Genomic DNA, 13,313 nt, shown 5'->3' with positions numbered 1-13,313 from the left:
GTGATTAGTTCCTTGCAGCCACGGGCTTTCTCCCTCTGCGTCCCCTCCGCCTCTGTCTCATCTCTGCCTGTCTCTCCCTGCTCCCCGCCCCCTCCGCTGCCCCCTGGCTCCCCATGTCCCCCGGTCCCCGCGGCGCAGCGGGCCGGTGTGGGGTCCTGCTATATGGCCTGTCCTTGGGGCCCGGCGAGCTGCGAGCCCTGGCTGCGGGCAGCCTCTCCAAGCGGCGCTGGCGACCGAGCAGCCTCCCCCGAGGCCGATGGACAGGGGGCGCCCCGGCCGCGGGGCCATGGCCGGCCGCTGGCTCACCGCGTGCTTTCTGCCCTCGCCAGGTGCCGACACCAACGCCGAACCCATGATCCTGGAACAGTACGTGGTGGTGTCCAACTATAAGAAGCAGGAGAACTCGGAGCTGAGCCTCCAGGCCGGGGAGGTGGTAGATGTCATCGAGAAGAACGAGAGCGGTGAGTGCCCGGCTGGCTGGCCAGCCCGGAGACCGGGAACCCGGCTGGGTTTTGTTCCCCTCCTCCTCCCCCACCTCTGCAGCTATACGTTATTTCCATCTGGCGGGGAGAGGGCTGAGGAGGCTGAAGTTTCCCCTGTTGGTTTGGGCTGCAGGCCAGCAGTTTGCCTGGTGGTGGAAGAATGTCTCCAGCGCTCGGGGTAATTAACTGGCTTGTGTTAATGCAAGGCCAGGGTGGCAGCACGGGCACCACTGTCCAGCCCGTGTGCAGGGACCCTGTGCCCTCCAAGGCCAAGGGGCAGACAGTGCCCAGCTCGGGGGCATCCTACAGCATCTTTTCCCTTGGGCCCATATTCCAGGCTGGGGACGAGGCAGGGGTGGGAGAACCTGGCTGGCTGGTGGGACAGGCAGGCCATGACGTCACTGTGGGGTCCAGGGTCCTCAGGCAGGTTGTCTGAGGAAAGGCCAGGCCTCTGAAGGTTGGCTGGTGTCTGAGCTGACTGCCCCCTGCTGAGCTGGGAAGTGGGCCCAGACAGGGGGATGAAGTCAGGTCCTGGGGCCAGGGAGGGTCCCACAGCAGCCGCCCTGTCATTGAGAACTGAGGCTTTGTCCCGTCTGGGCCAGGCAGATTGGCTGTCCGGGGGGATGCCGATTCCCGGGTTTTCACCGAGTGGGCCTCAGTGCCTCACCAGCAGGAGTCTCTCAGGGGGAGTGAGGAGGGCCTGAGTCCATCAGTCTGAGGTGCAGGCCTGTGTGACGCCCTGCAGGGCCCGGGGTAAACTCTGGCCCAGGACACCCATCGTCAGTTTGCTGGTGACCTGCTGGCACTTGAGTTGGTTCCTGGGGTGTTCTGTTTTGGTTTCGGTTTGCTGTGGGGGAAGGCCCCCGTGCCGTGCTTGTGTTGGAACCTCTCTGAGTTGTGTTTGGAGGACACTCCCAGAGAGGAGGGGCCTGCTCTTCTTTCCCTGTTCCACTCTATTCTTCCCAGTGTTTTAAGCTCCGACAGGAAGACGGGCCAAAGGACGTCTGTGCCCACTATATAGAGAGAAAAACTGAGGCACAGAAAAACTGAGGGAAGTGAGACACCTGAAGTCAAAAACAGAACAGGAATGTTCTTGGGCCCCTGGTTCATGTGCCTAAGAGCAGCAGGTAGTGAAGTAGCAGTAAAGATACTGAGGAAATCCCAGCAGGCCTCCTGGGGCAGGTGAGGTTAGGCTCCTGATGCAGGAGGCTTGGGGACTGTGCTAAGAACAGGGCTATGACGCCAACATAGACCTGACTCATGGCCCTCCCCGTGTGGAATCTTCAGAGCTTGTTCCCCTCCAAGAGGTCAGGCTCTGCCATTGTGTCTGGAGTCATCACCGCCGTGGTTGGCAGCCGTTGTCCCCACCCAACTGTCCCCACGGTAAGGCCTGGGCCCTTCACCGCAGGTGCCCACACTGGTCCCCTTCCTGCATGGCGTGGCTTTCGGCCTTTGTCACAGTACCAGCCCCACCTCCCCACCCCACAGAAGCTGCATGTCTGAGGGGCCGGCTCGGGAACCCTAGGCACCTCAAGACCCAGAGAAAGGGCTCTCTGCTGGTGGGATTGGAGACACCCACTGAGGAGGTAGAGAGATGTTTGTTTGGGGGTGTGGCCCAAAGGAAGGTGTGTCGGCTTTTCCATATAAAGTCAGGGCTGCTCAGAAATAGATTTCTGGCTTAGGGACCCTCTTGCCTCGTGGCACCAGTGTAGCTCTATGTCTATATGGGGAGCAGTGAGCCCCCATGTCCCTGGGTACCAGCCGCTGGCCAGGATGGCTGCAGAGGAGACCCCCCCCCCCCCCGCCACCCACTAAAGGCAGTCAGCCTGTTATCAGACTCCTTGGTTCCCTTTGCCCTGTCACCCGACATCCAGTACCCTGCCTGGGAGTGGAGGAGGGAGCTCCTTAACAAAGTGGGGCTTCTGCAGCAAACCTACAAGGGACTCCTCTAGTCCCCGATGGCTGTCTGAGGGGCTCAGGCAGCCTGACTCCCCAGAGCAGCCCAGTCGGCGCTCTGACCCTCTGAGGGAGCTGCCCTCCCTAGAAGTGCAATTCTGCCCACCACCCACCTGCAGGGTGACTTTGGGTTCCTTCCTCCCTCTGGGCCTCTGCTGCCCCTTCTGTGAAATGGAGACAGCCTCGTGGGTGCTCAGAAACAGGGCCTGGAGTGGGTGCTCAGAAACAGGGCCTGGAGCAGATGACCTCCCCAAGCCTGTTTCACAGCTGGGAGATGCCACAGGGCCCTGGGTGTCAGGTAGACAGAGCCTCCCGGAACTTGGCCTTCCCACTTCCCTAGACTTCATGTCTCTCCTCTTGGTGAATGCAAGGACCTTGGAGTGCTGTGTCCACCACACAAAGCCACACTGTCTGTTGCCTTCCGAAACAAGGAGCCCTCCTGCAGGGTAAAACCAGCTTAACCGGAGAGACTGAGTGGGTGAAGAGGAGAAAGGTGGAGGGCCAACTGCACATCCTCGGGAGAGTGGTTTCCCAGTTCAAGGAGTTGGATGGCTGACGGTGGGGGAGGGGCGATGTGTTGTGCATCCTGTAAACTGGCTTTGGAAGGAGTGGTGAGGCTTTTGAACTCCGGGACAAAGAGTCAATTGTGCCGCCTTTGACCTTAGGACTGGTGGGCGTCGTGAGGCATTTCCACTCAAATTGTTGGGGCAGCAGCTCCAGTTAGCACCACCCTGCCCCCTGGGGGCTGGCCTTGCCCTCTGGGAGCCAGGACTCTTCCTGTATCCCTTTCTTACTTGGCTGAAAGCTCCTTGAATAGGGTGTCTGCAGAGGAACCCAGCCGTCTCTGTCTCTGCTCACTCGTCAGAACCCTCTGGAAGGGACCACAGCCTCCAGGGGATTTTGGATGTGTGGTTGTGCCCATACTCTGTAATCTCATTCATCTAAAGAGAGATGTGTCTGGAAGGCATTTCAGAGTCAGTAAATAGTAAACACAGGTCAGGCCATGCACTTCACATGCATCATCTTACTGGATTCATGGAACAACCCTGTGTGGTAGAAGGCACTTTAAGCCCTTTGTGTCTGAAGTAACAGGTTAAGAGGTTAAGTCATTTTCCTAAAGTCCCAACAGCTGAGATCTCTCCCTTCTCCAGAGGAAGTGGGGGGAGGGTGAGAATGGGCTGATCCCAGGAGGGATCATCACTGAGTTGGCGATGCTGCAGGTCAAGGACAGACATGGCCTGGCTGAGATGATGACAGGGCTCCCTGGAGCATTGTTGCAGGGGAATGGCTCTGTGTGCCTCCTTCCAGCGTGGTGCTCATTGGCAGTGGGAATTCTTGTTGTTAATTGTCAGTTGGAGCTTGGGGATAAGTCACAGCTAAGAGGATCTGAGAAGGGTGGTGAATTCCCAACACCAAAGACAAGCATATTCTGGGGAATGCAAGTGGATAGATGTCAAAGACGCCCACAGTGGTGGGACTTGAGTGGCTTCAGGGAAAATTTTTTGATTAACAGTGGGCCTGGGGCCCAGCCAGAAAAGGACTCTCTTTCTCCACTGATCTACAGGGACAAATATAGCAGAAAGACTCAGCAGTTTCATTAGATTTGCCAGCCATTTTTGTCTTATCCTTGAAAAGCCCTCCACCCTTGACATAAACAGCAGTGCCTGAGATGCTGCCTTTGTAGGACAGTCTTACGCCTCAAAGACCACATTGGCTTTACCTTCCAGCAGGCAAAATCTGGTCTGACTTCTGGCAGAATCTTGATGGCAGTTGCTCTGGTTTCTGTGTTAAGCAAAGCTGCCTCCAACTTTCCAGGATGGTTTCCTTCTCTCAGGACTAGGAGCCAGCCAGGGGATGTGGGGATATGAGTCAGCAGATGCTCATGTTTTTTTCCTGATCCAGCTTTCCTACCCTGAGTCTTTGCTTCTTTCCTGGCACTAGTGTGATAACCTTGGGAGATATTATACAATACTTCCTTGGAGGCGTGTAGCTATAGGACTAAGGTAAAAGTATTGTATTGGCAAGAAATTTTCTCACTCAAATTTTGAGCTCCTGGTCCATACAGGTGAGACATTGTATAGGTGAGAAAACTAAGCCTGGGGGAGTTTGAGAATCTTCAGTCCCCTCCAGATGCTTTAGTCCCAATTGAGTAGTGAGCAGAGGACAGACACCCACTCAGACTTACTCAAGAGTTTACTGAAAGGATTCGGGAAAATCTCACCAGAACCCAAGGATGGGAAGGACACCCCAGGCTCACAAGGACTGGGAACCAGAAGGCTGGCAGGAGCCAAAGTAGCTACCCTTCTCCCTCTCTTGGGTACCAGGTGGATTGAAAGCCCAGCTGTGATCTCCTAACTGCAGACCCGGCTTCCTTCTCTTCCTGTTCACTCGTTACAGTGGCCCATTCACCTGATGTTCCCTTGTCAGGACCAGATTTTTCAGTCAAGATAATAGACATCAACTGAGGATGGTCTCTGGTTCTACAGGCTCAAACTTTGAAGTTTGAATCTGATTGGTTCCTGGCCAGCCAATGGATTGGCAGACTTTGGATCAAGTGCCCAACTCTGGGCCAGTCAGCTGTGTCCAGGAGAAATGTCATAGGGTATAAACATGGCTGCCTTTCCAACCTCTTTATCAGTGGCTTGGAGTACATGTTTTAAAGAAAAGAGATATAGGGAGGTAAATTATCTGAAAACATGTTAGCTGCATCTATTTTACTTATTTAATGGTTGTGTGTATTAGAGAGAGCGAAAAACCAGGAGTCTGAATGTTAAGTTTAAATCTAATGCTACCCTAACGGTGTGATATAAGCAGGAATTCATTTCCTCCTGAGTATAAGAGAACAGTGATACATACTACATGGGTTTTTTTTTTTTTTCTCCCATGAAATGTAACCATTTATTATTTGACAAATATCTTTATCAATAAGCCAAACTAATAAGCTTTCCTCTCATATTTGTATGTCCTAATGATTATTTTTTGTCAAAAATGATGCATTCTTCAGCCATATATTTTGTGAGTTGGAATCTTCTTAACACTGAAGATGTACCTGTTCTGTTCTTTAGATATTTCTTCATGAACACTGTTATAACTGGTTCTACATAGGCTTTTTGTAAGTGAGACATACACTGTATATACTCTTCACTTATCCATTTATTTCACAGTTCTTGAATACCTCTTGTGTCCCAGGCTCTATGCTGGTTACGTGTATACCCATACAGTTCCTGCCTTTATGGAGTTTAAACTCTGATGCGAGCATGCTGGGTACTTAATGAGTGGACTGTATTGTGAGATTGGGCTACTTCTGCAGACTTTCTGATGTCTTAAATGGACTTCTTCTATATATCCTCTATGTCTTTTAGTTAGACTCTGTGCTTACTAAGGAGCCAGCTGATTAGTAATTCATATTGCCAATCTGCTCTTGAAAAGATGTCCAAATAAAGATAGGATAGGCTGTTTCTAGAAGGACAGGTTTCTTGCAGTCTGCATTACAGATAAGTGAACTAATACTCTTAACTGTGCAGCAGCCTTTTAAGAGTTTGGTTCTGGTGAGTGAGCCATATTTGGTTGTGGTAACTGGCTGCCATGAGGTCCTGTCCCAGCTGACAGAAAGCCTTGATCTCTGACACGCTTCTCTTCCTAAGTACAACACATGCATGTTTCTGCTATGTCAGCCTGATCAGCGATTCCAAAGTCCATGCTGCCCCAAGGCTGTCTCTGGGAGGCAGTTGTTGCCCACTTCATAAAGCTGGCTGGAAGGCAAAGGGCCATCGAGCATCAGACAGGAACAGAAGTGAGCATTCTAATCCAATCTGGGGCCCCTCAGCCTGGCTTTAGTCACCCTGGCTGGAGATGGTTCTGAGAATAAGATTGCACGATAGCCTAGCAATGGAAAGTATGGGTTCAACTTAGATAAGCCTGGTTTTAATCTTGATTTGGTTCTTGATTTAGGACTTACTAGTGGTGAGCTTACTCCTTGGAAGAAAAGTTAGGACCAACCTAGCTAGCATATTCAAAAGCAGAGACATTACTTTGCCAACAAAGGTCCATCTAGTCAAGGCTATGGTTTTCCCAGTGGTCATGTTATGGATGTGAGAGTTGGGCTGTGAAGAAGGCTGAGCGCCGAAGAATTGATGCTTTTGAACTGTGGTGTTGGAGAAGACTCTTGAGAGTCCCTTGGACTGCAAGGAGATCCAACCAGTCCATTCTGAAGGAGATCAGCCCTGGGATTTCTTTGGAAGGATTGATGCTAAAGCTGAAACTCCAGTACTTTGGCCACCTCATGCGAAGACTTGACTCATTGGAAAGGACTGTGGTGCTGGGAGGGATTGGGGGCAGGAGGAGAAGGGGACGACCAAGGATGAGATGGCTGGATGGCATCATGAACTCGATGGACGTGAGTCTGAGTGAACTCCAGGAGATGGTGATGGACAGGGAGGCCTGGTGTGCTGTGATTCATGTGGTCGCAAAGAGTCGGACACGACTGAGTTCCTGAACTGAACTGAACTGAGTGGTGAGCCTGGGAAGTTAACCTGAATGTTCTAAGTAAACTTCAGTCTCCTTGCCTGCAAAATGGTGCTAATTGTACTCATAGCTGTGGGGTTAGTATGTGCTTGTTCAAGAGGAATTAAGTGCTCAGTACATGATAGCTGTTGGTGGCTGTGTCCCTGGTGGCTCAGCAGTAAAGACTTCTCTTGCAGTGAAGGAGACACAGCTTTGATCCCCTAGTCGAGAAGATCCCTGAAGAAGGGAATGACAACCTACTCCAGAATTCTTACCTGGGAAGAGCCTGGTGGCTTACAGTCTATGGGGTTGCAAGAGTAGGACACAACTTAACAACTAAGGCGCCACCACTACATGGCATTAAGACGGCTGGACTGGGGCAGCTTGGCCACCAGCTGACCTTGGAACACACAGCTAGTCAGTTGCCCTCTTGCGGCGTCACTTTCTCACCTGGCTAGAAAACAGGTTGCACTTCATAGTGTCTGAGGATTCTCTCAGCCCTGATGGTTTGTGAGGTAGGTACGAGAGAGGGAGCTTGCTCTGGGGCATGGCAGCAGGAGACCATGCTGGAGACCTGAGTGTCCCTGTGGAGCCTTGGCCTGGCAGCTGTTCTTGGCCCCGTCTGTGTGTCAGGAAGAGTTGGAGTCAGAATCCTCTTGGTGACCCAGGAGTAGACCTCGTGGGATCGGGGCTTCGTGCAAAGGCTGGGGAGAGGAGAGACCCACCTGTGATACCCCATGCTGGCTGTCACTCAGTGGCTCTGTGGCATGCACAAAGCTGATGGGCTGGGGGCGGAGTCTAGCATAGTTGGGAAAGGCTGCCTCGAGGAGTTGGAGGCATTGAGCTGGGCCTTGAAGAAAGTGGGGATAGATAGGAGATGGGGGCATAGATAGGAGAGAGGGGGCATAGGTAGGAGAGAGGGGAAGGAATTCTTGAGCCATGTGAGTGGAATGCCAGGTGGAAGGCAGAGCCCATTGGGGCTAAGATGGGAAGGCAGGTGTACAGTTGCCCCAGGAGGTAAGGCTTGATGAAGAAAGCGGAAGGTAGCCAGCAGCGGGTGGGGAGGCAGGGTGGGGCCGCGGAAAATAGGTGAGCAGAAGAGGGACCTGAGAATAGGAGTATTTGAAGCAAGCAGTCCCAGCTGTGGGGAGGCAGATGGTGGGGAGAGGTGTGTCTAGGACTGGGGGGCTGGAAATAGATCTTCCCTCGAGCTAGATCTACACTGGCTGTTGTCAGGGAGGTATGCAGGGGCTCGCCAGCACTAAGGGCTGCCAGCCAGCAGGGCGCTCCCTGTCTCACCTCCATCTGTTCAGGTTGGGCAAGTGGAGTGGCCAGTCACCCTGACCTCACATTGGCTTTGTGGACCGATCACGTCCCACAGCCTTTCCTTGAGTAGACATTTCTGAACAAAAAATGTGGATCCGTGGTGACCTCGGAAACCCAGCTGAAGTGCCAGAGTGACACCAGCTCATCCCAGCCTCAGCCCCACAGCAACACCTAGCTACCCACATTTTGTAGGGGAGTGGAGCAGAGAAGAAAGCAAGATCACACTGAGTCCCCTCTCACCCACATCTCAAAGGCTGCTTTTCTGGGTTTGAACAGCAAGGGACCAGTTGAACCACACACTGCCCAGAGCCCAGCAAGGCCAGTCTTCAGGTGCTCGGTCATCACTGTGTCCATACTACTTGGCTAAGGTCCAGACTGGTGCTCAGAGGTGACAGAGGCCAACAGAGTCCCACACTTACAGGGCTTACATGTGCTAGAGAAACAGTCACATGTGAAAAAATAAGTCTAGGTTTTGGTAACTGCAGTGCAGGAAATAAACGGGCACTATGATAACGATTAATCAGAGGAAGGAGGTAGGTAGCGTGTGGCTGGGAAAGGCCTCTCTGAAGAGGTGCCAGTGGAGCTGAGAATGCTTGGAGCTTAGAGAATGGAGAAAGAATTAGAAGCAAGGCACTCTGGGGGAGAGGCGGTGAGTGAGGGCAGAGGAGGAGGAGAAGCCATGTGGTAGCAGGCCAAGGCATGCTGCTCTAGGGGGAGTGACCAGCACTCACCTGGTGGGGGTCTTGCGGTGTGGCCACCGCTCCCCAGACATATCCTGGCCCGGATGCCCGGGGAATGGGCAACGCTGGAGACCCTCTGTCCACCCCCAACACACACACACACACACACACTCACAGCGGGCTTTGTCTCCAGGAGAAGTGACAGTCCTGCTGGAGTGCAAGAAAAAGACCCCTCCGCAGCTTTCCTGTATTCTTAAACTAAAACAGACTTCACTGTAGCGCTTTCTGGGATTTAATTTGTTAGGGACCTCGGGGAATTGGGGTTGAAAAATTGCTACCCCTTGTTCTTACCCCCAGAGTGCCTTGCTTCTAATTCTTCCTCCATTCTCCAAGCTCCAAGCATTCTCAGCTCCACCAGCACCTCTTCAGAGAGGCTTTTCCCAGCCACACTCTATCACCTCCTTCCTCTGATTAATCATTATCATAGTGCCTGTTTATTTCCTGCAGTTGGGCTTTTAGTAATCACTCTGGTGGTAGATGTGAGGTTTGCCCGACTAGCCGCTCTCATCTCTCTCAGCATCTTTTTAGATTCTGTAATCTCATCCTCTGGGTTCCCGATGCTGACCTGGACTCCCTGGCCTCACTGTGGAGGAACAGCAGGGTGACCGAGTTAGCCCAGTTGGGAAGCCTGGTGGAAGCCAGTGTTCACTGGGAGCTGAGCTGTCAAGAAGGTGTCAGGAAGTGGAGAGAAGCTTCTGGCTCATGTAACCCCCAACTTCATGTTTGGAACATGCTTTATAGAGCTCTCAGGAGGGGGGTTTCATTTAATTGTCTCAGCCCTGGCTCCACATTCCCTTCTTAGTCAGGCACCTCTCAGCCTCAGGCTAAAATGCATCTGCCTGCTTGAGCTGTTCTTGGGCTAGATGGTGGGGAAATGGCCCAGGCATCGTGAGAGGTGAGAGAAAGCCGGACTTGGAGGAGGAGTCTACCAGGGACTGTCCACGAAGTGAGCGAACCATGAGTGGGTCTCTGAGCCAATGTGCTGTGATTGCAGGGCCCTCTCTCCTGCTCTGTCTGGCCTGTCGGCATTGCCACGGGCCACCCTTGGATCCCTGTGTCCCAGAACCTTAGTGTTTAAGGGATATCCTAAGTGCTCTAAAGCCTGTGTGTCTGTTCTCTGGGGAAGACTCATCTGGGGAAGAGGGGGTGATCGGGGATTTCAAGGCCTCCTGGGGAGCAAGTGACCACTTATGCCAGCTAGTAGTGGATTTGGGACATTTTTCAAGGTGACCTCTGTATGAATCAGAATAATGTTTTATAAGATATAAAACCCTGTGTTTGTATAACACCTTGGAAAGAAGAATGGCAGGTGTTGGCATCTGCTCCTTTTCAGGTGGAAACTGAAGCCCAGAGTGGGTCAGTGACTTGCCCAGAGGTTGCATAGCTGGGAGGTGGGGCCCAGGCTGCCATACTACTTATCCAGTGCTGTTTATCCAAGGTTGGGAAATCTGGATGTTTGCATTTCTCTTCCTTGTGGATTTTACTTCTTTGAAAAGCCAAGCCCCAGAGCTCTCTGCTGTGTGAATTCTCCAGGCCACAGAGAGCAGGAAAGCAGAGGTCAGTCCCGCTGAAGCCCCAGCTGGGGTAGGAGCAAGGCCAAGGCGTGAGGTGGAGGGAATATGAAAGGGAAGGGATGCTTGCTGGCCCGGTTTCCTGCAGAAGAGTTGTGAGTGTTCTGGCATTTGGTTCAGCCAGGTCCATAAGGTGGGGCTGGACTGGATGGGTGGATGGGGTCAAGGGTGCTTGTGGTCTCCCTGGAGATCTGCTTACCAGGACTGAGGGTGTGAGGGCTGAGCCTGAACTGTGCCTGAGCCATGCTTGACAGGACCCCATCCTACTCTGCCGTCCCTTTGTCAGAATAAACAGACCTACCCTGGCCCTTTCCCCAACCCCTCATGACCCAGTGAAGAGCTCCATCCCACCTCCTTCCCCTCAGTGGTCTCAGCACTGCCTGAATGACCTCTTATATGCAAGGACTGCCTCCGTAGGATGTGGTTTGTTCATTCAGTCCACACACATGGGGCATCTACTGTGTGCCCAGCTCTGGGTGCAGCAGTTGACAAGAAGCAGTCATCCCTGTCTTCCCCGTAGATGGTATTCTAGGGCTTTCTCTTCCCTCAGGGTAAAGGCCTGGATGCAGTCAGTCTATCATATTGACAATGCACCTCCATGTGTGAGACAGAAAGCCCAGTGCCGCTGGGGCCCGTGTTACTGAGGGGCCGGGAGGGTGGGACCGTAAGGCACGGTCTGCTCCAGGTTCAGAGATGGGGCAGCGCCTGGGGTGGCTGGTCATGGCTGGAGGAAGCAGGCCATGAGCAAGAAGCTGAAGGAGGAAAGTGCTCTAAGCTGAGTAGACAGCATGTGTGAAAGTATGGCGGTGGCACGGATGAGGGGGATCTGGCCAGGCTCTGGGGCTGCCGGAGAGGAGACGTCCCCTAAGTGATAAACAGGCCAAGGGGACGTAGTGAGGGTCTTAAGGGCCTCAAATGTCAGGAGAAAGAGACATTTCCGACCATCTGCCCAAACCTCCCTTTGACGAAGGAGGAATGGAGGCCTGACGTCATTTGCCCAGTGTCCCATGGAGTTTGTGGCAGGTCTGCTGCATGGGCCAGGGACCGCAGGTGCCAAGGTGTGTCTCTGAGGCACACTGGCATCTCCTGGCACCTTTGAGGCCTCACCGCCCAGCCACTCATGGACTGGGGCCCAGCCTATGCCCCAGGTGAAGGAGGAGGTGAACGTGCTCTTCAGCTCCCCACCCTGGACCCCTCAGCCTGGTCCTATAGCTGGAGCCAGGACACAGTGAGCAGAGGCAGGCCCAAGAGGGAGACCTCTTTCCTTGTATCCTCCCCAAACACCTGCGCTCACACAGGCTCATTTTTCAGACGAGGTGCTGTCCCCCCAGCAAGGTCATCTTCAGATGCCTCGGCGTGAAGGCAAACACCCGCTTTCAGCAACACCACTTCTCGGGACCCAGGTGGGGCTATCCCACTGGCTGGCTGTGTTCCCTGGCACCCCCCATTCCCCCCGACACCGCCGCTCCAGCCCAAAGTGCTGCCTTCCCCATCCCTTAGGTCCCTCCCTCCCCGCAGGAAGGTGGTGGGGTCTCTGTTGAGGTTGGCCGGGCCTCCACTCCTGGTGTTTCTGGACACTCTGTCTTTTCTTATTTGTTTTCTGTACTTCTAACCGGCGCCCTCACAAAAGCCCCAGCCTCCTCTCTGCTCAGCAGGCTCACCATCTTTTGATTGAGGCAGAATGTTGAGCTGCTGCAATCAGGACAGCCCGGGACCTCGTCCCTGCACCAGTGACTGCAGTGTTGGCCGCAGGCCTCCCCCCGCCCGCCCCCACCCCCAGCCTGGCCAAGTGACCTCCTGGCACCTGGGGTGGGGGGCTTTCTGCCAATTCCAGCCACCTGCTTCTTGCTCAAGGCATTGGGTCAGCAGGTTGCCACTTGGCACCATGCTCAGGGTGTCATCTCAGTGGGCAGAGCAGCCGTGTGCCCTCGTGGGAGGAATGACAAGCTTAAAAAGTCAATCTCAGTCAGTCTAGGTTCCAAGTTTAGCCACCCGCTAACCAGGTGATCTCAGGCAAGCTGCTCTTCCTTCTGAGCATCACCTTTCCTCACCTGTGGTTAGGAGTGAAGACAGTGGGCACGGCTGCTTTCCAGACACCAGGCACCCCTGTTCCCCATGACCATTGCACTTTTACCAAGCCAGGCAGGAAGCAGGCCATTCATCTCCATAGTGCCAGGACTCCTGAAATCCCCTCTAAGCCATGGGGCTCCAACAAAAGAGGCCAGTTTCAGCTTAGAGGGAGCAAGCAAGGGGAATCTGACCATGTTGGCAACTTTCAGCCAGCTCTCCAAGCAGCCAAATGGGTCATTGGCTACAAACATTCCTGGGTTTGTAATGATGATCACAGGGCCCGTGGGCTCCTGGACACCTTTGGAATGGGCTTTGTGAGGCCAAATGCTCCACAGATTAAATTTCCGGAGAAAGAACAGCTGAGAAATAGTCTCGAGCTTTGCTAAGCCACTTCTGTGCTATGACAGTAAAAGGGGTGTGTGTGTGTTCTCCACTGATACAAGGGCGGGGAGGCAAAGGAGGAAGATTGTCTGCTCGTGAGCCTCCCTCTCTCCTTTAATTTGCATCAACCAATGAGGCAGCTGGTGTTGCTGTATTTTCCAGGCTGGTGCTGGTAACAGAAGGAAGATGATTAGTGTTGTGGAATTTCATGGTGGGGGTTAGGGGTGGCTTCTCCCCTCCCCTTTTAAAATAAAGTGATGTTTTGAAGAGTTGCCCTGGGGAAC

The 13,313-nt window shown here is 53.4% G+C and overlaps 1 protein-coding gene across 6 annotated transcripts in view; it reads left to right on the top strand.

Annotated features, from left to right (window-relative positions):
* Positions 1-13,313, top strand: part of SH3PXD2A (SH3 and PX domains 2A) — a 255,534-nt gene that overhangs the window by 192,937 nt on the left and 49,284 nt on the right. For all 6 annotated transcript variants that reach the window (XM_027960561.3, XM_015103404.4, XM_027960560.3 and 3 more), the window contains one exon: positions 330-461. In XM_027960561.3, coding sequence (XP_027816362.1) covers positions 330-461 — 132 coding nt within the window. The remainder of the gene's footprint in view (positions 1-329; positions 462-13,313) is intronic.

The sequence above is a fragment of the Ovis aries genome, chromosome 22, assembly GCF_016772045.2.
Source record: "Ovis aries strain OAR_USU_Benz2616 breed Rambouillet chromosome 22, ARS-UI_Ramb_v3.0, whole genome shotgun sequence".
Taxonomy (NCBI): domain Eukaryota; kingdom Metazoa; phylum Chordata; class Mammalia; order Artiodactyla; family Bovidae; genus Ovis; species Ovis aries.
This window is presented reverse-complemented; position numbering and strand designations above follow the sequence as displayed.